General features: G+C 42.7%; 1 protein-coding gene across 2 annotated transcripts; it reads left to right on the top strand.

The window, feature by feature from the left end:
• Positions 1-5,359: 5,359 nt before the first annotated feature.
• On the top strand, positions 5,360-23,440 carry adrb3 (adrenoceptor beta 3). Of its 2 annotated transcripts, XM_062960836.1 has the most exons (5): positions 5,360-6,787; positions 10,008-10,073; positions 13,140-16,256; positions 17,343-17,524; positions 23,287-23,440. In XM_062960836.1, exons 1-2 carry the CDS (start codon positions 5,388-5,390, stop codon positions 10,045-10,047), a joined length of 1,440 nt encoding a protein of 479 aa, XP_062816906.1. In that variant the 5' UTR covers positions 5,360-5,387; the 3' UTR covers positions 10,048-10,073; positions 13,140-16,256; positions 17,343-17,524; positions 23,287-23,440. The 2 variants fall into 2 exon arrangements, with proteins under 2 accessions (XP_062816906.1, XP_062816907.1); XM_062960837.1 differs by lacking the exon at positions 13,140-16,256.
• Positions 23,441-23,685: the final 245 nt, after the last annotated feature.

A 23,685-nucleotide genomic window follows, 5' to 3' on the forward strand; every position in this document is an offset into this window, starting at 1 on the left:
TGAAGGGTCGAGGGATAAAAAGAGCATTGTTCCCCAAAGGAGAACCTTCCTCCCAAATGAATTTTCCCTGTGCTCCCCAAATTGCTAGGATTACATGGTCCCAATATATAAGATGGTGCAATAAAATGGCATCTCTTATATAAAATGGCAAAATCAATGTATGTTTTAGGTAAAATAAATGTTTTCAAGCTGTGGCTGGTGCAGAATCCATAGATATGGAGGGCCGACTCGACATTTCTCTTTTAGTAGAGAAATTGTTATCTATGCACGGGGAACTCTCATCACAACAGGGAGAATTAAGTCTCCAATCCTATAGACCATACTCCTAATTCCAACAATTACTAATGCTGGCCAAGCTGTCATGAGTGTTCTATACTGCATGACTACTAACTCAATACATGGAACTGAACAAGATCTCATCTTACAAACAGCGCACATATAAACAGTCTTCCTCTGTAACTCTTAGGAAGAAAAGTGAAAATTATAGTATGAAAAGATACATGCTGGAAGCTGAATCTTGTTGGAAACTATTCCACTAACTGACTATGTGCCTAGCCCATATATGAATGTGTTTATTTAATGGTGCAAAAGCAAGACTATATATGACATCCACCTTGCCAGATCCTTTATTTATTATTTTGAGACTTTATTTGCTGTTGTAATTCAGTATGAGCTGGACAGCAAATGTATTCCCCCAGGTCACAAATTAGGAAAGGGTGGGTCTGCAGATGTGTATTGCAACTCACATCAGCCCTGGACAGATGGGGATGACAGGATTGGCACACTGACATTTGAAAGGGGTGCCAGGGAGCAAAATGAGCTTCCACTGTTAGTCCCAGCTTTTGCCAACCTAGCAGTTTGAAAACATGCAAATGTGAGTAGATCAATAAGTACTGTACCACTCCGGCGAGAAGGTAATGGTACTCCATGTAGTCATGCTGGCCACATGATCTTGAAGGTCATGCTGGCCACATGATCTTGAAGACAATGCTGGCTCTTCGGCTTAGAAATGGAGATGAGCACCAACTCCCAGTCAGACACAACTAGATTCAATGTCAGGGGAAAACCTAGAGCTGATGTGGTCTATCCAATGCAATTTTCTGAAACAGTATTCCAAACAACTCCAGGAACAGGCAGAAAAATGAAGACACCAAGGTGCTCCAACTTCCAGGCCTTATATGGAATGGCTCTGCTAAGGGGGAGGGAGAAAGAGGAGAAGCAGCAGTCAGGAGGCTTGTTGTCACGCCTTTCATGGGTAGTCAGCCTCTCCCCTCTCAACATCCCCATTGCGCTAGCACTATAAGAGGGTTTTGCAAGACCAGTTGCTCTTGTTCCAATGGTGTAACCACGGTGAGGCTGTGAGTCATATTTTAGTTCTTGGGGACCACAGGTTGGGAACCACTGATCTATACTAACCAGAAAACCCATACTCACTTCGAGTCTACTGCAGCCTGTCTCAATAATGCATTGGGACTTTCAGAGAATATCACAGGTTTTCTGGCTTTAATCCAACTTTGCCTCATTTTAGGCAAAGTTCTGGATCCTCCAATATTTGCAGGAAAATCCAGAGAATTATGGAGCTACATAGCAGTGTGCACAACTGGATCAAGTCTGTTTTGGTCAGATTCACTGTCCCAATGGACACTGCCATGTGGAGGGGAAAGAGATGGTCTGTTCCCTGTGTCAGCCAGAGTGCTCTGTGCAAGTGTTCCCGTTCTTTGATTAATGGAGGAATATTTTATTTCAAGACACAAGATTTGAAAGCCTTCCTTTAGGGCAAAACAGCGGGATTGCCAAAGATTTTTCAGTTTCCACTGTTCTCTAGGATCATGACTTTTGTTCTGTAAAGATGTCCAAAAGAGACTGGAATGTGTGAAATATTTCTTGCCCCAGGCACTGAGCAAATGCATCCGAATGAACATCTGCTCCTATTTTCATCTTTTTTGCACCGTGCTGAGTTTCAGCTTCCTTTCTCCTGCTTACTCTTTCTGAAGATGGACACTCATGCTGGATGGCCTCTCTCACCCAAGAATGTTTATTAGCTTGGAAGAGAACCTGAGGAATCATTTGTGGCTGTTTCTTCCAAGTCAGATGAATGCCCCAAAGCTTGGGAAAGTCAGATATCTTGGAATATATTTTAAATAGTCACTCCCAGAATTTCCCAGCTTTATGCAACTGCATCTTTGGATTTCATTTCCCAAGATTCCCTAGCCAGCTGAGACTCTGGTGAACAAGTCTGGTGCTAGCCCTGGCTTCTGTGTGCATAGACCTTCTAGTCACCTGTCTACTCCAATATGCTGATAATAACATAGTCCATACTAATTCAGAAGACCTACATATGAAAGCCAACCTTAAAAATTGTGGCATAGACTCTGAGAATTGGGAAAACCTGGCCCTCGGTCATTCTAACTGGAGATCAGCTGCTACCAACAGTGCTGTGGAATTCTAAGAAACACAAATGGAGGGTGAAAGGGAGAAACGTGTCAAGAGGAAGGCGCATCAAGCCAACCCTTCTCAGAACCGTCTTCCATCTGGAAAGCGATGTCCTCAATGTGAAAGAACATGAGGATCAAGAATGGATCTCTACAATCACCTACAGACCCATTGCCAAGACTTGGAAGGCCATCATACTTGGCTGTGAGTGATCGCTGATGATGATAATATCACATTTAATAGGGTCTCCTTAGGCAAGGAACAGTCAGAGGTGGCTCTGTTAGCTTCTTCTTCTGATTTCCAAACTCACAACTTCCAGATATTTTGAACCAACTCCCAGCAGCCTCAAACACTTTGGCCAATGGGTTGTTATATGTTTTCCGAGCTGTATGGCCATGTTCCAGAAGTATTCTTTCCTGACGTTTCTGGAACATGGTAATACAGCCCGGAAAACATACAACAACCCTGTGATCCCGGCCATGAAAGCCTTTGACAACACTTTGGCCAGTGGTTAGAGATTCTGGGAGCTGAAATCCAAAATACCTGGAGGACCAGAGTTTGGGAATCACTGAATAATATGAAATTGATTTATAACCGTTAGACTTAAAGATATTACTACATCCCAGCTCCCTTCTTCCTTGTTATGCTTACTTCTTGTTTCTCTGTGTGCTTGTTACTCCCATATCCTGACATGAGGAAGATCAATTCCTGAGAAGAATAATGATGTAAAGTGACAACCAGAAGCTCTGAAAGCACAGAAGTGGAAGAGATCCCAAGCACTGCATTCTTTTTCCAAAGCAGAGAAGCCTTCCACCTTGCCAGTGAATAAGTCATAAAAATGCCAATCTTTCCTCTCCTCCTCACTCTCTGCTCCCAAAGTAGAGTTTCTCCCATACTTACAGTTCACATCCGCTAATCCTGTGGCATTTCTCCTGCCAAGGCAAACTGGCACAGAGCCCTTCGCCAAGACATATTTCAGCACCTCCAGCCCTTCTTGCTTGGCTTCACTTTATCGCAGAAATTGCAAGCGTTATTTTTGTTCGGAAATGTTGCTGTTTTGGACTCACGCTCCTCGATTCCCCAGGCCAGCTTGGTTCAGGGGGTTCAGGTTGCTGGAACCCAAAAAAGTAACTTTTCGGAGTTCCGAATTATTTATATTATTTTGTTTATTTAATTTAATCTATATGGCCACCATATAAATAAAATGAAATGAATTAACGACATTTCCCATCCAGTTTAAAAACAATTAAAATCATATCATAATATATTTTAAAATCAATTAAAATCATATATTAAGATCAGTAAAATATGCCCAATGAAAAGCCCCCCCCCCCCCCCGCTTTGTCCAGTCGTGACCAACTCTAGGGGTTGGTGCTCATCTCCATTTCTAAGCCGGAGAACCAATGTTGTCCACGGACACCTCCAAGGTCATGTGGCTGGCATGATTGCATGGAGCGCCCGTACCTTCCCGCCGGAGCGGTATTTATTGATCTACTCACATTTGCATGTTTTCGAACTGCTAGGTTGGCAGGAGCTGGGGCTAACAGTGGGTGCTCATTCTGCTCCCGGGATTTGAACCTGGGACTTTTTGGTCCGCAAGTTCAGCAGCTTAGCGCTTCAACACACTGTGCCACCAGGGGCCCCTTGGAACCATAATAAGTGGGACCAAATATCTCTCATTGTATAATAAAGTCCTGGGGTGCATCTACACTGTAGAATTCATTCACTTCAGCTGCCAATATGGCTCTAGGCAGAGGTCCCCAAAATAAGGCCCGGGGGCCGGATGCGGCCCCCCAAGGTCATTTACCTGGCTCCTGTTCTAAACTTTAGACTTAGGGTTAACCTAAGTCTACTAGGTCTTTGGAGGTCTCTTTGCTTACTTATGGTCTTATGAGATCGTCTAGATGGTCTTTGAAGGACTCTTTGCTTAGCTATGGCCTTATGAGACCATCTAGATGGCTTTTGGATGTCCCTTTCTTTACCTATGGTTTTATGAGATTGTCTAGATGGTCTTTGGGAGCCCCTTTCCTTACCTATGGTCTTATGAAACCATCTAAATGGTCTTTGGAGGTTTCTTTGCTTACCTATGGTCTTATGAGATCGTCTAGATCAGGGGACCCCAAACTAAGGCCCTCCAAGGTAATTTACCTGGCCTTTGTCCTAAACTTTAGACTTAGGGTCCGAAACAACTAGAAGGCACACAACAACAACAATCTTAATTTTGGACTATTTCATCATAGTCTGGCCCCCCAACATTCTGAGGGACAGTGAATGTGCCCTCCACTTAAAAAGTTTGAGTACCCTGCTCTAGGCTATATGTAAAGGTAAAGGTTTCCCCTGACGTTAAGTCCAGTCATGTCTGACTCTGGAAGTTGGTGCTCATCTCTATTTCTAAGCCGAAGAGCCGGCGTTGTCCGTAGACACCTCCAAGGTCATGTGTTCGGCATGACTGCATGGAGCGCCCTTACCTTCCCGCCGGAGCGGTACCTATTGATCTACTCACATTTGCATGTTTTCGAACTGCTTGGTTGGCAGGAGCTGGAGCTAACAGCGGCCGCTCACGCTGCTCCCAGGGTTTGAACCTGGGACCTTTCGGTCTCCAGCTCAGTGCTTTAACACACTTCGCCACCGGGGCTCCTGCTCTATGCTATAGAATCCTGGGAATTGTCGTTTCACAAGGTCTGGAGCCAAAAAGAAATACCTGAGTTCCACTGTGAGCTGGGCTATGGAAAAGTCGCGTGCACAGACATTGCTTTGACTTGGTTTGAAAAAGTATGAGGGGACGTCTGATGGTGCATGGTCTCCCGTGGAAATGCAATGCCCTAGCATCATCACTCTCCACCCTCGAAAAGGGACAGGACCAGCACGGGATCCGCCAGGGACTAAGGCGTGGGGGAGGCGTCTCCGTGGGGCTGCGCCTTTAAGAACTCCTCCTCCTCCTCCTCTTCCTTGCGATGCCCGTCGAAGGGAAAGGCGCGCTCAGTCTCCAGCCGGGAGCATGGGTGGCGCGTGGGAAGAAGCCCCCTGAGCCACCCGCGACCCCTTTGGAGGGAAAGGAGCAGGCCATGGGGCCCACGTGGCCCCCCAACGGGACCTGGCCCACCTGGGGCAATTGCTCGTGGCCCCTGGAGGCCATGGGTTGGCAGGCAGCCCTGGGCGCCGCCTTCAGTGTGGCCGTGCTGGTGACAGTGGGAGGCAACTTGCTGGTCATTGTCGCCATCGCCAAGACGCCCCGCTTGCAGACCCTCACCAACGTCTTCATCACCTCGCTGGCCTGCGCCGACCTCATCATGGGCCTGCTGGTGGTGCCCCCGGGGGCCACGTTGGTGCTGAGCGGGCGCTGGCCCTACGGCACCACCGCCTGCGAGCTCTGGACCTCTCTGGACGTGCTGTGTGTGACAGCGAGCATCGAGACCCTGTGCGCCATCGCCGTGGACCGCTACCTGGCCATCACGGCCCCCTTGCAGTACGAGATGCTCGTCACCAAGGGCCGGGCCCGCGGAGTGGTGTGCCTGGTGTGGGCCGTGGCCGCCTTCATCTCCTTCCTGCCCATCATGAACCACTGGTGGCGGGACGGGGCTGATGAGGAGGCCCTGCGCTGCTACAGGGACCCCCAGTGCTGCGACTTTGTCACCAACATGCCCTACGCCATCCTCTCCTCCATCATCTCCTTCTACGTGCCCCTCCTGGTCATGGTCTTCGTCTACGCCCGGGTCTTCGCCGTCGCCACCCGCCAGCTCCACCTCATCGAGAAGGACAAGGGCCGCTTCCTCCAAGGGGGTCGGCGCCGGCGTCCCTCCCGCCTCTTGTCGGCCATCAAGGAGCACAAGGCTCTCAAGACCCTGGGCATCATCATGGGCATCTTCACCCTCTGTTGGCTGCCCTTCTTTGTGGCCAACATCATCAACGTCTTTGCCAGGTCCCTGGTCCCCGACCAGCTCTTCCGCTTTTTCAACTGGCTGGGATATGTCAACTCGGCTTTCAACCCCATCATCTATTGCCGTAGCCCTGATTTCCGGTGTGCCTTCAAGAAACTGCTGTGTTGCCCTCGGAGTGTGGATTGCCGCCTCCATGCCATTGCCAAGGACCTTCACCGGCGGCCTTGTGGCTTTGGTCCACAGGCCTTGTTGGAGAAGAAGGTGGGTGCCCCCGTGGCCATGAGGTCCAGAGAGGAGGACGATGACGAGGAAGAGGACGACAACGGCACCAACAGCACCAGCAGCGGCTCCAGCAGCAGGACAGGCGAAACAAAACTCTTGTATCTTACCAGCAATGGACATGGTGGTGCACAGCGCCCGCTGGGGGAAGCCCAACTCCAAGGCACACAGATCACTTTATGCCCACAGCTGGAAGAGTAGGTTTTCGAAGAAGCGCTCCATGTTTGGCAAATGGGAATGGGAGGCAGGGAGAGCTTAGTGTTATGCACTTCGTTGCTTATTAAACCATGGTAAAGTTCCCTGTGCAGTCTGGAGAAAAATTCAGTGGCAGAGCCCTGGTTTTGCATGAAGAAACCCTCTTTAAAAAGTTCAATTTTCAAAGGACCGGGTACAAGGTAATAAGAAGAGGTACCAGAAAGCTATGACCAGTCAAAGTAGACAATACAGTAGAGTCTCACTTATCCAACATAAACGGGCCGGCAGAACGTTGGATAAGCGAATATGTTGGATAATAAGGAGAGATTAAGAAAAAGCCTATTAAACATCAAAATAGGTTATGATTTTACAAATGAAGCACCAAAACATCATGTTATACAACAAATTTGACAGAAAAGGTAGTTCATTACACATTAATGCTATGTAGTAATTACTGTATTGGAGCCCCCAGATGGTGTAGTGGACTAAGTGACTTGAAGGTTGGGTTGCTGACCTGAAAGCTGCCAGGTTCGAATCCCACCTGGGGAGAGTGTGGATGAGCTCCCTCTATCAGCTCCAGCTCCATGCGGGGACATGAGAGAAGCCTCCCACAAGGATGGTAAAAACATCAAAAAACATCTGGGCGTCCCCTGGGCAACGTCCTTGCAGACGGCCAATTCTCTCACTCCAGAAGCAACTCCGGTTGCTCCTGACACGAAAAAAAATTACTGTATTTACGAATTTAGCACCAAAATATCAAAGTGCATTGAAAACATTGACTACAAAAATGTGTTGGATAATCCAGAATGTTGGATAAGTGAGTGTTGGATAAGTGAGACTCTACTGTATTAGGATAGGTAAACAAAGAATCTGACCTAATATGGCCACTTGCTATAATGGCTGCAAGATTCTGGATGGTGTTTCTAGAAAGTGATATTTCTCAGCTCTGTATAAGACAGCAGTTCAAAGAGGTAGAAGTCCTTCTTAGTTTTTTCCTTGATGTGACCCTACTTTTAGGGCATTGGTTAAGTGAAATCCGTGCCCTATCTTTTAACCAAAAGAGGAGTACCATTCACCTCTTTATAGCATTTTGCTAAATCGTCCTCCAGATGACAAAGGTCCCTTCTACACTGCCGTATAATCCAGTTAAAAGCACATAATCTGGATTTTATATGGCAGTGTAGAAGGGGTCAAAAAGAATCCAGACTGGATTTGTGCTTGATTTTGGGTTCTCTGCAGCAGGAGCCTTTGCAATCTTTCTTGGAATGCTGCTCTTTAGTCAGCTCTCCATCTAGGTCTTGTAAAGTGATCTTGGGACAACAACCTTCTGGCAAGTAAAATATTAAATGTTGTGTTTTGAATAGATGTTGTCTGCCTTCTGTTGAGGAGGAGCGGGGAAGTGGTTTTGTAGGAACTACTGGTTTTGGCTCCCTCTTTGCCAGTTAATGTCTCATCACTGCCAGGCTAGAATCCAGCAGCTTCTTCTCAGACCAGTTGTCTTTGCTACTGGATTCCATATCTGCAGCAACAGCTAGGACTCAGTCCAGTCAAATGACAAATGACATGGCTGCCTTTTGTCTTGTTGCACATAGGGCGTGCTTGACAAAGTCCTTGCTGTGTGAAAGTTGTCAATACGGGATAGATGGCATGAAAGGGAAAAGCATGTGTATAGTCTAGTTGAATGGCTCTTCGCCACTGAAGAGTCATTGCCATAGTGGTGCAATGGGTTAAACCCTTGTGCCAGCTGGACTGCTGAACTGAAGGTTGGGGGATTCAAATCCACAAGGCGGGGTGAGCTCCCATCTGTCAGCTCTAGCTTGCGGGGACATGAGAGAAGCCTCCTAGTAGGATGGTAACATATCCAGGCATCCCCTGGGTAACGTCTCTGCAGACAGCCAATTCTCTCACACCAGAAGCAACTTGCAGTATGTTCTCAAGTTGCTTCTGACATGATTGAAAAATAAAACCCCACAGTCCGCAGCTAGCATTTCTAATAGCTAGAGTTTCTGGGACCTGAAGTCCAAAACGTCTGGATGACTAGGTTGAGAACCACTGCCCATGTCGAACTTTCCTGAATTGCCTCCCCACTCCCTCGACAGGTTGAATTGTATCTACTCTCACTCCAAACCAGCATAGATAGTGTCCATGAAACCCTAGCACATATGGACAATGCTCAAGGATACTGGGAGTTGATGTTTTGCCCTTCAACTTTGCCTTATTGAAATAGATGACCTGGTTGCTTCCTCTCCATAATACATTAGACAGTAGTTGTAATTGTTCTGAACTATTGGCCACATTTAAGTTGCATTTGTTCTATGGTGTGGCTTGAATCCCAACTTTTCTTCAGAACTGGGGAATAAAGGTAGTTTTAAAAATGGATGACAAATGCAAATAACAAAGCATAATTTAATACAAAAATCATTTCAATATTCAGTTTAATTATAGATATAAAAGGTCTAAAAATAAGTCAACGAAAATTATTACAATCAATCAAATAACATAGGATTAGAAGCTTTGCGTGGGGCCCCTGGTGGCACAGTGTGTTAAAGCGCTGAGCTGCTGAATTTACGGACCAAAAGGTCCCAGGTTCAAATCCTGGGAGTGGAATGAGCACCCGCTGTTAGCCCCAGCTCCTGCCAACCTAGCAGTTCAAAAACATGCAAATGTGAGTAGATCAATAGGTACCGCTCTGGTGGGAAGGTAATGGTGCTCCATGCAGTCATGCTGGCCACATGACCTTGGAGGTGTCTATGGACAACGCCGGCTCTTCGGCTTAGAAATGGAGATGAGCACCAACCCCAGAGTCGTTTACGACTGGACTTAACGTCAGGGGAAACCTTTATCATTACCAGAAGCTTCGCAGTCAGTTCCTAATAAATGTTTGTCCGAACAGAAAAGTTTTCATTTGGAGATAGAAACTTTCCTGGGCAGTTTGACTGGCATCTATTTACTAATTCCATCTGAGATGTTTTGGGAGAGGCAAAGAGACTTTCTCCACCAACCAATCTAATCTATCCTGCATAAGGATTAAATAGAGGACGAGAGGGTAATGGTGCTTTGAACACTGGCTTTACGGCCTCATCTGTTCTGGCCAAAATGAGCCCTATTTGCCTTAAAAGCATAGTCCATGTAACAAATCCCAATTCTGGATGATGAAAGAGAATCTGAAAAAGTTGCCTGATTAGTAACTTAAACTGACTTCTTTTGTTGTTGGCTTTCAAGGTTTTCAACGAGTGACATGAAAGAGGGACATGGAATGTGAGTGAAGGAGGAACCAGAGAGAAAACTGTGAGTAAACTTTTCACACTGAAAATTTAGCTAAAGATATAAACGGTTGGGTTTATTTTTATCGTTTCAAAAGTGACTTGAGAACATACTGCATGTTGCTTCTGGTGTGAGAGATTTGGCTGTCTACAGAGACGTTGCCCAGGGGACGCCCGGATGTGTTGCTGGGAGGTTTATTTCATGTTTCCACAATCTAGAGCCGACAGACGGGAACTCACACAGTCTTGCGGATTTGAACCGGCAACCTTCAGGTCAGCAACCTAACCTTCAGGTCTGCAGTTGCACCACCGTAGTTTACAGTTTGGTTAGACTATGCATATGAGTCTGGTCTTTGTTATCTATGCTTTGGAAACTTCTGGGTTAGGCTACTGTAATTTGCTATGATTGGGACTCCCTTTGAAAATGATATGAAAAGATTGTTGTTGGCTACCAAATGAACTTCGGAATTGAGCATCCAGTCTCCATTGAACCGTAAAATGTACTGTGTTCCCACAGGCCAGCGATTGTATTGTTTTAGGCCTGAAAGAAACAGGACAGCAGTTGTATTGTTTCATGCTGAAATTTGATGGATCTGAGTGCTACTGTCTGTCCAAATTCTTAATCCAGTCCTTTGGTTCCTGGATGTGAATGTTGGAATGGACCAAAAACTTCACTCCCCATTTCCTGTAAAACATCAGAGGCAACATCAGAAGCACTGGGAAAACATCAGAAGGGTTTTCTGTCGCCAAGCTTACACAGAGAATTTTATCTTGAATGTTTATCCCAGTAATCTTGCTTGTCCTCGCAGCCTCCAGCTTCCATATTTGGAGATGGAAAGGAAGTGATCCTGCTCCATGACATTTGCGTGGTCCCTCTAGTTCTTTGCCCAGGGTTTACTGCATCTAAAAGATCTATTTATTTATCATGTCAGAAGCAAATTGGGGGTACAGTTATAATGTATTTAAAAATATATAAACAAAGTCAAAAACTTGGCATTATACTAGATTTCCTTTGACCAGAATCTGGCCACTTAGAGTGCAAGGTCCTTCACTGCGCATGTGGCAGCGCTCAGACAGCATTGTAGTAGGTGGTCTATGGTTTGCTTTTTTCCACACTTTCATGTCATGGACACGACTTTATAGCTCCATTTCTTAACATTAGCTCTGCATCTTGTGGTGTCAGAGCACAGCCTATTCAGCATCTTCCAGGTCGCCCAGTTTTCTGTGTGCCCAGGAGGGTATCAGCCACTGATTGAGGTTCCGGGTTTTAGCCGGCCACTTTTGGACTCTCGCTTGCTGAAGTGTTCCTGTGAGTGTCTCTGTAGATCTTAGGAAGCTGTTTCTAGATTTAAGGCGTTGGCTTGCTGGCTGATATCCGAACAAAGGACGGGCCAGAAATGTCAATGCCTTGGTCCTTTCATTGCTGTCTGCTACCTCCTGGTGGATATCAGGTGGTGCCAGTATAATTTCTACAATGGTGTAGTTGTAGACATCCTGCGATAATGCGGCATGGTTATAGTGAAATCATGGAAGAGAACTACTCGAGAGAGTCTAGAGAGAAAAATTAATAGATTACATACAAATGGCCAAACTGTCTAACAGACTTCAAGGTAAAAATAATGAAGAATATGTAAATACATGGCTGCTGGCCTTCACATATTTTGGAAAAAAGTCAAAGGTTGACTTTGGGGATGCTGCAAGAAGAACTATTTAAGGAACTTATATGTGTAGGTAGTATTACAGGGTATAGGTATCATAGTGAACAGGGATGGAAGTCCACGGCGGTGGGTTCACAGGTGTGGGGATGGAGGGAATGTATTGTCTACTGTGTTTGTTACTGTCTCTGTAGGTTGTGTGCTCTGTTGGTAAATGTATATCACTGTTTTTCCTTTTTTAAAATAATAAATTGTATTAATTATTAAAAAATAAAATAAAATGAAATATGTTGATGTCCTGTTGGGGTCTGAAATGGGATCCCTTCATTAATTATGACTCTTCCGGTAATCCAGACCAGCAGGTCTGGATCTAGCACAGGATTGATGGAATTGCGTTATGCAGGAGGAGAGATCGCAAAGATCGCACTGTGATTCCACTTTAAATTCCATGGTTTTGTCTATGGAATCAGTTTAGAGAGGGGCATTTAGAATTTGCAGGTAGGGAGTTCTTGCATTTTGGAAAATGCAAAATCTGGGAAATAGTCGGATGCAGCTATTTCAGTTAAAGTGGAATCGTGTTATAACTAGGTAGTGTAAAATAGCAGCTAAACTTTTAAGAGGTAGACATTGCAGACTTCGTGGGCTCAGTTAGTGACCCGTTCCATTTGGAATTTTTGCTTGTCAGACACATGTGTGTTAGCAGTGGATCTGTTTCTAAATCCAATTTAAAACGCACATGGCTACTGCATGTTTTAGGAGCTGAGGTCGGCAACCCACAACCTTAGTGTCAAATGTTTCCTCTCCTGCTGCTTTTGTGGTCTGCATAACTCCAGCACTGAGCTAGCAAATAGACCATGCTCGGGTGCTTGTTTTATGAAAGAATCACATTCCCGTAATCCTTCAGGATTCCTCCCAAAACAAGGTGTGCATGCACTCTCACTTGCTTTGTTTTAGCACATGGGGGATTTTTCTGAACGGGGACTTTCACACTTCCAGCTGCCACTGGATGCAACAAATCGTGGTCTGCAAGGTCCAACAACCATAGGAGTGAAATTATCTGTTCCTGGTTCAGAACCAAAAGCTTCCTCTTCTTTCATCTTTTTCACAGCACCAGTGTTTGGCACCATTTTCTGAAATCAATTTCTGCCTCTTAAATATCTTTTGCTTTTGTTGGCTTGGAGAAGAAAAAAAACATTCAATTCAATGCCCCCATTTGGGGAGTCCACCTAGAATTTCCAACGAGCCAGTTATGCAATCATTTCTTCCACTCACTTATCGATTTTGGCCTCGGGTATTTGTTGATTTAATGAAACTTTAAGCCTGAGTTGATTTCTCAACGACTGACTAAATTGCTGTGTTGGATTAAAGCCTTTTGGCTTTGAACTCAAACTCAGCCAGCTTTATTTTCAAACATGCTCTTCTCCCTCTTGTTTCAGACTGCAGCAACAGTTTTGCCGAGGATCCTGCTTCTCTATCCACTGAATGCTGGCTTCTTTCCCAAGTCGGCAACAATCTGAATCCCTTGGATACTCACAATAACTCCTTTTGTCATATCAGTTTGTCCCTTTTGGCTTTGACAAAGTGAGAGTGAACTTTCTGCATCTTACTCAGACAATCAAAAGGGTTGTTATTTTTTTATTTGAGAAAGAACAGCCTGCTGGGGACATTGGCACTAATTTATCATTTATGTAAAGCTAACTGAGCACAAGCCATTGTGTGGATCCTAGAAGTGATGCTTTTCCTCTCAACCTGTTTCCTTTGTCTGGGAGTGCTTTTATCAGGACTGGTTTGACATGGAACTACAAGTTTTATTCCAGTAGTCCAGGGGTAAATGACATGCAGGCATGAATGGGCATCCTTTTGAAACTGACTCAGGAATTTTGAAAGGGACACATTTAATTTCCCTCCAGCAAAGAAGCATTGGGAAGAACAAATGGTCACTTTAAAGTAAGCTATGGTGATAGTCTCCCGGTGGTGCAGTGTGTTAGAGCACTGAGCTGCTGAACTTGCAGACCAAAAGGTTGCAGGTTTGAATCCGGGGAGCGGAGTGAGCACCCGCTGTTAGCTCCAGCTTCTGCCAGTCGAGCAGTTCAAAAATATGCAAATGTGAGTAGATCAATAGGTACCGCTCCGGTGGGAAGGTAAGGGCGCTCCATGCAGTCATGCCGGCCACATGACCTAGGAGGTGTCTACGGACAACGCTGGCTCTTCGGCTTAGAAATGGAGATGAGCACCAACCCCCAGAGCTGGACACGACTGGACTTAATGTCAGGGGAAATCTTTACCTTTACCTTTACCTGTTGTGGTAGTCAGACCTTAACAAGGCAAAGACCTGGAGTAGAGGGGTGGAGGATGCAGCCACCCTACAGATATTGGTGATCTCCAGTTTGCATCGCAAAGGATCAGATCTAGTCTCAAAATCTCTGGAGGATGGCAGGAATCTCCATCTATGCTTATTATTGGATGAAGGGGATTCGTTGGATTTGTTAAAGTATTGTTCTGTTTGGTAACAATTATGGCAAATCCAACAAAACTAACTAAATGTAAATTTTCTTAATAAACACACGCACACCTCAACTAAAATCATTTTTGCCACATTTTTTGCTATGTTATGTTATGCTCTTTGTTAGGAGGTGTTAGTTGGACCTGATTGTTTCCAGTCTGGAATTCCCATGTTTTCTTTTTTTATATAAAATAGTCTTTATTGATTTTACAAATCGGTAAAAGTAAAATCCCGGGTAGGGAGCGAAAATAAGAATGAAGGTTGATTGAGAAGATAAAAAACTAGATCACAGATAAAATAAAAGAATAGGAGAAAGGAAAAAGAGCAGAAAGAGGGAGAGAGAAGAAAAAAACAGAAAAAAGGGAAATAATAATAATAATAATAAAGAAAAATAGAAAAAAATACACATATAGGTTTTAAAAGTGACTTCTCAGCAGTTTCTTCAGAGTGGTTCACCTCTTCATTTTTCCATTCCTAAACTTCTTTTAAATTTATTCTCCTTTTCTTCTTTTTTAGCTTTTTCTTTCTGTTGGCATTATTTTTTTATTATTTATTTACAGTATTTATATTCCGCCCTTCTCACCCCGAAGGGGACTCAGGGTGGATCACATTATGTACATATAGGGCAAACATTCAATGCCCATATACACATAGAACCGAGACAGAAACAACAGACAAACAGACGCAGAGGCAATTTAACCTTCTCCTGAGGGGATGTTTGATTCTGGCCACAGGGGGGAGCAGCTGCTTCATCATCCACTCTGATGGCACTTCCTCATTCCAATGTTGTAAATTAGTTAAACTTGCCTCCCCACTTTTATAAGTGGTACCTTATTTCCTACTTGATAGATGCAACTATCTTTCGGGTTGCTAGGTCAGCAACGAGCAGGGGCTATATTTTATTTTTAATTGACAGGTGTTCACCCCGCCACGGGCTGGCCTCGAACTCATGATCTCATGGTCATTTATTGCAGCAGCTGTTTACCAGCCTGCGCCAACCCTTCTCTCTTTTCCTTCTCTCTTTTTCTATCTTTTCTTCTTCTTTCTTCTTCTTCTATTTTGCTTTTCTTTTCTTCTCAGTCCGTTTTTATTCTTCCATCACTTTATTCCAATTTGTCTCTTTAATTGGTATTCCTTTATTTTTTGCTAGTAAGAAAGTCAGTCCTATTATAGTCTTGCAGTTTCAAAGCCTAGCTGAATCCTTTGTTAGGAGGTGTTAGTTGGGCCTGATTGTTTCCAGTCTGAAATTCGCCTGTTTTCTGAGTGTTGTTTTTTATTTGAAGCTACAAGGCCATTCAATGCTAAGTAAGGTGACCAACTGCAACATTCACACTTGCTTCAAGCAGACAAGAGGTCTTTCTCCCACCTTGGACATTCCACATCTGTGGAATAAACCCCACTCGCCTAGTTTCCAAAAGACCTCACAACATCTGAGGATGCCTGCCATAGATGCAGACGAAACATCAGGAGAGAATGCTCCTGCAACATGGCCATACAGTCTGGAAAACTCACAGCAACCCAGCAGGAGATGAATTTGTTACTAAAGGTGCACACTGGGAATTGATTATGTTTGGCATCTTGTGAAAGAATACTGGATTGTGGTTTACTTGCCACCTTCGTGTGATAAAATTGTGGCATCAAAAATTGCCAAAGTGCAATTACTTTAAGTACGATTCCCATTTGTTGCTTCAGTTTCATGGCTTAATTGAAAGCTGTCTGTTGCTGCCATCTGTTGGACAGTTTGCACCTCTGTGAAAAGGGAAACTTGGCTAAATTATATTGGACTTGTGTGCCAAACTGATAATTAACTGATAGTTAAAATTAATTCCTCTCTTTAAACAGAAGAGAATAAAGGAGTGAGGCAGTTGCAGAAGATTTAACTTATTAGCTGTAGGACCTTTGATCCAAGATAATTGGAGCACTTGACCCTATAAAACCCCTTTAAGAGGAAGGGGAAATCTAGTGTTTCCACATTTTGGAAAGGCTATGGGGAGGAGTTGTGAATTTTTCCAGCTGAGCTGTTTCACATTTCTTTTGTTCCATTAATTTGGTAAATAATAATTATTTATTCTAGCTTTCTCAAATGCTGCCCTTGTAGGTAATTAAACCAAAGGAGATATTGCCTTAATATTTTTTTTGTGTCAGGAGTGATTCTAATGTGAGAGAATTGGCCATCTGCAAGGACGTTGCCCAGGGAATGCCCAGATGTTTTACCATCCTATGGGAGGCTTCTCTCATGTCCCTGCATGAGAAGCTGGAGCTGAGAGACGGGAGCTCACCCTGCTCCCTGAATTCAAACTGCCGACCTTTTGGTCAATAGTCCTGAGGGCACAAGGGTTTAACCCACTGCACCATTAGGGGTTCCTATTGCCTTAGATGAGTTGTGATAATTTCCAGTTTTTTTTTCATTAACTAAATGAGACATTACCAAATGTAATTTTTGTTCAACTTCTAAATTCCTATGAATAATTTTGTTCTTAAGCAAAACACAAGGGAGCCGTGGTGGCCCAATGGGTTAAACCCTTCTGCTGGCTGGACTGCTGACCTGAAGGTTGGTTTGCTGACCTGAAGGTTGCTGGTTTGAATCCGCAAGATGAGGTGAGCTTCCTTCTGTCAGCTCTAGCTTGTGGGGACATGAGAGAAGCCTCCCAGCAGGATGGTAACACATCCAGACATCCCTGGGTAATGTCTCTGTAGACAATCAATTCTCTCACACCAGAAGCGACTTTCAGTATGTTCTCTGCTTCTGATACGATGAAAAAAAAGCAAAACACAACAATGTTTATTGAAAGGCAGAGCTTTAAAATAGCTAAAATACAATTTTTCAGTATCATATCCTTTTAAAAACATTCAATCTTGGTTGTCATTGTGACATCACAGCCTGGCCTGCCTTCTATTCTTCTGCTCCTTCTGCCAATCGGTTTTCACCAGTACAGAATTCTTTGTGCAGTTCAAGACATTGGCTCTCCAGTAACTCAAAACTCAAGCGCCTCCTTCCTTGGGACCTGGGACTCTGTCCCTTTCTTCCTTTTTCCCAGTTGCCCAGAGCTTTTTTGTGTGATGACCCTCAAAAGAGTACCATTGTGGTACTGGTGGGTTATTTATTTACTGCTGCCTTGCAACTGTATTTTCCAAGAGGGATACGTTTCCGACTATGAGCCGCCAGAAGACGAACTTCCGCCGGATGAGGGGGAAGATGACACAGGTCAGGAAAATGTGGAGGAAGAAGAAGAGCCCAATGCAGAACCGGATGAGGACAATCCAGAACCGGATTTGGACAATCCAGAACCAGATGTGGACGATGCAGAGATGGAAGAGGTAAAATATGTTCACTTATACATGGGTGTGATTCCTGGTCACTGAGTGTGTCATAGGATCCTTTTAGGATGGTGCGATAAATAATAGCCTGGACTGTGCATACTTGAAGATAAGCCGAGTTTTTCAGCCCTTAATTATGACCTGAAAAAGCCTCCCTCAGCTTATAATCGGGTCAAGGTCAAGGCCGGCAATGGAGCCTGCAGGCTATTGCTTGCAATATGTGATCTATTTCTTTCTTCTCCCTTATCTTATCAGTGTGTTTACTTTTGCAAAGCTTCCCTCGCTTTCACCATCAAGGGAATGTTTTGAAAAGAGAAAGACCCTTGCAAGTCAGGAAGAAGAAAAATATATATTCTTTAATTTTATGAAAGCATTTTCCCCTGAAATATTTGTTAAACTCTCCTACAGATATATAGGCATTAACCCCTTGCAAACTTGTGCAATCTCTATCTACCTTTATATGTGCATCTATCTATATACATTAATTTTATATATGAATTTCCCGTCATATATTTGCAGGTCTTTGCAAATCCTTTATACATATAGATCCATATACCTGTGTATCTGTAGCCATACATATACATTATTTTATATATGAACAACAAAACTACAGGGCCCCCCAACCTCGAAATTTGACAACACAACCCATCATCCATGGCTCTAGGTTGATACAACAAAAAGAAAAGAAAAATAAAGTCCTAATTAGAGAGAGAGAGGAATAATTGTTCTTATCCAATTGCTGTCAGTTACAAGGCTAAGTTCCACCCATTTGGTCTCCTAGCAACCTACTCCACCCAGGGGACAGGCACAGTTAGGCCTCACTTAGGCCTCTTCCACAGATTATCTAATTTGTACTGGATTATATGGCAGTGTAGACTCAAGGCCCTTCCACACAGCTATATAACCCATTTATAATCTTATATTATCTGCTTGGCACTGGATTATCTTGACTCCACACTACCATATAATCCACTTCAGTGTACATTTTATACAGCTGTGAAGAAGGGGCCTCATATAATCCAGTTCTAAGCAGATAATATAAGATTATAAATATACAGTAGAGTCTCACTTATCCAAAATAAACAGGCTGGCTGGATAAGTGAATATGTTGGATAATAAGAAGGGATTCAGGAAAAGCCGATTAAACATCAAATTAGGTAATCGTTATAAAATTAAGCATCAAAACATCATATTATACAACAAATTGGACAGAAAAAGTAGTTCCATGCGCAGTAATGCTATGTAGTAATTAGAGTAGAGTTTCACTTATCCAACACTCGCTTATCCAACATTCTGGATTATTTTGGTGCTAAATTCATAAATACAGTAATTACTACATAGCATTACTGCGTATAGAACTACTTTTTCTGCCAAATTTGTTGTCTAGCATGATGTTTTGGTGCTTCATTTGTAAAATCATAACCTAATTTAATGTTTAATAGGCTTTTCCTTAATGTCTCCTTATTATCCAACATATTCGCTTATCCAACATTCTGCCAGCCTGTTTATGTTGGATAAGTGAGACTCTACTGTACTGTATTTACAAATTTACCACTAAAGTATCACAATGAATTTAAAACACTGACTACAAAAACATTGATTATGAAAAGGCAGGCTGTGTTGGATAATCCAGAACATTGTATAAGCGAATGTTGGATAAGTGAGATTCTACTTTAATATGAAATAATTACTGGGATAGAATAATGCAGAACAATATAATCTCCAAAACCAGGACAGTAAATAAAGACCAACAGTCTGAAAGCAGGGAAATTGGAAATTCCACAAAGGAAACAATCAGGGCCAGCTAACACCTCCCAAGAAAGGATTCTTCCAGAAAGGAAGCTGAGAAGGGAGTGAAGCACTGTGAATTACCAAAGTCATTATTATTACTATCACTATTATTATTATTATTATTATTATTATTATTATTATTATTATTATTATTATTAATATTCTTGTGTTGCGGTCAACCGTGAAAATGAATACAATCTGGCTCCAAGTATTCAAAAACACTAAAATCAGAATATATAAAAATTAATGTGGTATAATAAAACAGAACAATGCAATCTCAAAATCAGAACACTAAATAAAGAACAACACTCTGAAAACAGGGGAATTCCACACAGGAAACAATCAGGGCCAGCTAACACCTCCCAACAAAAAATTCACTCAGGGAGGAAACAGCCAAGATTTAAAGCTGCAAGGCCATTACATCCTAATCATTTTCCCTAATTGCAGCATTCATACTTGCCTCCAACAGACAAAAAAAAACCCAATCAGAAATATTGTATATTCACAACCTTTAGGAAATAATATCCCCTGATGGCGCAGCATGTTAAAGCGCTGAGCTGCTGAACTTCTGGACCGAAAGGCCACAGGTTTGAATTGGGGGAGCGGAGAGAGCCCCCACTGTTAGCTCCAGCTTCTGCCAACCCAGAAGTTCAAAAACATGCAAATGTGAGTGCATCAATAGGTACTGCTCCGGCGGGAAGGTAACGTCGCTCCATGCAGTCATCCCACATGACCTTGGAGGAGTCTATGGACAATGCTGGCTCTTCGGCTTAGAAATGGAGATGAGCACCAACCCCCTGAGTCAGACATGACTGCACTTAATGTCAGGGGAAAACCTTTACCCTTTACCTTAACTACCACCAATTCCTCAATACTTTATTTCCCATACCACCATACTTCACCACAGCAACGCGTGGCCGGGCACACCTAGTATATATCTATAGGGCTTGCAAATATTGTAGGGGAAATGCACACACACACACAGAGGGATTTGCAAACGTTTCAGGGGGAAATGCATATGTGAAATTAGCATCTATAATTATAGATCTATATCTAGCTCTGCATTGTTTGTATAAGCATTGAATGTTTGCCTGTTACTATGTTGGAAGCTGGCCCCCATGGGGAGATAGGGTGGGATCCAAATGAAGTTATTATTGTTATTATTATTATTATTATTATTATTATTATTATTATTATTATTCGGTTATTGTTGATACCATATTGTTTTTGTTGCCCCTACTTTTCCACTTATAGAGCTAGTTTATTGTTTTTCTTTGAAATACGGTAAATATTCAAAAACATTTAACCTACTGATGCCTCGATTAATGAAATTTTATTGGTATCTATTTATATTTTGAAATTTACCCGTAGCTGTTGCATTTCCCACTCTTGGCTTATACGCAAGTCAATAAGTTATCCCAGTTTTTGTGGTAAAATTAGGTGCCTCAGCTTATATTCGGGTCGGCTTATACTCGAGTATATACGGTTAGTCACATAGCAGACAGGGAGAGTTGACCTTCAATTGAAAGAATTAGCAGAATGGAATTATTGGCACATTGATGTTAGACAGTTGTCCTGCATCCAAAAGTTAAAGTATTCAATGTGTGTATTAAAACAATGTGCACTTAGAATTCACCTTTCCATTACAAAACAAAGACACTCCATATGGTTGTTGTATGTTTTCCGGGCTGTATGGCCATGTTCCAGAAGTATTATCTCCTGATGTTTCAACCACATCTATGGCAGGCATCCTCAGAGGTTGTGAGGTATATGGGAAAACTAAGAAAAGAAGGTTTATATATCTGTGAAAAGTCCAAGGTGAGAGAAGAACTCTTGTCAGTTGGAGGCCAGTGTGAATGTTGTAATTACTCACCTTAATTAGCACTGAATAGCTTCATTTCCTGGCTTTTTTCTGCCTAGGGGAATCCTTTGTTCAGAGTCATTAGCTGTCCCTGATAGATTCATGTCTGGAACTCCTCTGTTTTTAGAGTGTTTTTCCTTATTTACTGTCCTGATTTTTGAGGTTTTTTTTAATACTGGTAGCCAGATATTGTTCATTTTCATGGTTTCCTCCTTTCTGTTGAAATTGCCAACATGCTTGTGGATTTCAATGGCTTCTCTGTGTAGTCTTGACATGATAGTTGTTGGAGTGGTTGAGCATTTCTGTGTTCTCAAATAATATACTGTGTCCAGATTGGTTCATCAAGTCCTCTGCTATGGTTGAGTTAATCTTTCGTGCCTTTCATGTTCTTTGACTCGTGTTTGGACTCTGTGTTTTGTTGGTCCCAATGTAGACTTGTCCACAGTTGCATGGTATATGGTAGACTCCTGCAAAGGTGAGAGGATCCCTCTTGTCTTTCGCTGACCGTAACATTTGTTGGATTTTCTTGGTGGGTCTGTAGATAGTTTGTAGGTTGTGTTTCTTCATCAGCTTGCCTATGTGGTCAGTGGTTCCCTTGATGTGTGGCAAGAACACCTTTCCTCTGGGTGGATCTTTGTCTTGACTCTCATGGCTTGTTCTTGGCCTTACAGCTCTTCTGATGTCTGTGGTGGAGTATCCATTGGCCTCGAGAGCCCAGTTTAGGTGGTTTAGTTCACCTTGGAGGAGGTGAGGTTTGCAGATTCGTAGTGCATGGTCTGTCAGGGCTTTGATAGTGCTTCTTTTTTGACTAGGGTGGTGGTTGGAGTTTTTATGTAGATATCTACCAGTGTATGTAGGCTTTCTGTAAACTGTGTGGCCCAATTGTTGATTGGGTTTGCGGATGACTAGAACATCTAGAAATTGCAGTTTTACTTCCTTTTCTTTTTCCATGGTGAATTAGATGTTTGGGTGGATGCTGTTGAGATGGTCCATGAGTTTTTCTTCTCCATGGCTCCAAATGGTGAAGATGCCATCAACATATCTGAACCATATCGTTTCATTTTTTGGTGCTGTTTCTAGGGCTTGTTTTTCAAAGTGTTCCATGTAGAAATTTGCTATTACTGGGCTGAGAAGGCTCCCCATGATCTTTCTGTTCATAAAATCCATTGTCCCACTGAAAGTAGCTAGTGGTGAAACAGGACTGTGATGTCTTCAGGGAAGTTTTATTTGATTAGTGCGGTGGTGTCTGCTAGATTAGTACGATGGTGTCTGCTACTGGGACTTTAGTAAATAGGGACACCACATCGAAGCTGATCAGGATGTCCTTGGTGCTTAGCTTGAGGTTGCTGATTTTTTTCTATGAGGATGCCTGCCATAGATTTGGGCGAAACGTCAGGAGAGAATGCTTCTGGAACATGGCCATTCAGCCTGGAAAACTCATAGCAACCCTATGCAATGAGTGTTCTGTTTTTGTTTTGTTTTTTAAACGGAATCTGTCCGTCATGTGTGACTGATTGATGCTTTTAAACTTTTGAATCTTGTATTGTTTTAGCTATTTCATTTTAACTGATACTGCAAGCAGGTTTTGGTCAAAATTTGGAAAAGATGGGATATAAGTGGGATTCATGGCAACTTTGTATTGTTTTTAATTACGCTGTTTAAATTGTATTACTGTTAACACAGTGTTGACCTTTTGTATGTAAACTACATTGTTTTCAATTTGATTTTGCTGGTTTATTGTTTTTAAGTCCCAGTTTTGTATAAATGTGAATTATTATTATTATTATTATTATTATTATTATTATTATTATTATTATTTTATTGGGATCTGCACGCATCATCCGAAAATACATCACACAGTCCTAGACACTTGGGAAGTGTTCGACTTGTGATTTTGTGGAACGAAATCCAGCATATCTATCTTGTTTGCTATGTCATACAATAAAGTAATAATAATAATAATAATAATAATAATAATAATAATAATAATAATAATAATAATAATGCTTTTAAAAACAGACACTTTAAAGAAGTGCTGGGTGGGAATGTTTTGCTTGTGCTCACTGCTAGTTTTAACTCTGGAACTGATTCTTAGGTTTTCTCTCCTTAGGAAGATGCACCTAGGCCAAGATGATGTCCTATTTTCTAGCCATGGCAAGTCTCATGTTGAAAAGGTCTGCCAAGGGAACAGCTTTGGATGGTTACATCTGCTACCGGTGGATTATGTTGTGCAAACTTGATTAAATATTTATTACAGGAAATAATGTTGCTTTCTTTTGGTCTGGTCTATGTTCCTGGATTCCTGGCAAAATGGAGATTACACAGATGTTATTCAAAATGCATATACCTGGTATTCATGTCAAGGCTCAAGTATTCATGACAAGCTCAGTATTCATAGAATCATAGAGTTGGAAGAGAACTCGTGGGCCATCCAGTCCAACCCCCTGACAAGAAGCAAGAAAATCACATCCAAAGCAACCCCGACAGATGGCCATCCAGCCTCTGATTA

Source organism: Anolis carolinensis, unplaced genomic scaffold (assembly GCF_035594765.1).
Source record: "Anolis carolinensis isolate JA03-04 unplaced genomic scaffold, rAnoCar3.1.pri scaffold_8, whole genome shotgun sequence".
Taxonomy (NCBI): Eukaryota; Metazoa; Chordata; class Lepidosauria; order Squamata; family Dactyloidae; genus Anolis; species Anolis carolinensis.

Excerpts from the sequence above, each read along its gene's own strand:
- adrb3 (XM_062960836.1), top strand. The coding sequence starts at position 5,388 with ATGCCCGTCGAAGGGAAAGGCGCGCTCAGTCTCCAGCCGGGAGCATGG. Across the intron at positions 6,788-10,007 it reads TTATGCCCACAGCTGGAAGA|GTTTTCAACGAGTGACATGA; the intron begins GTAGGTTTTCGA and ends TTGGCTTTCAAG.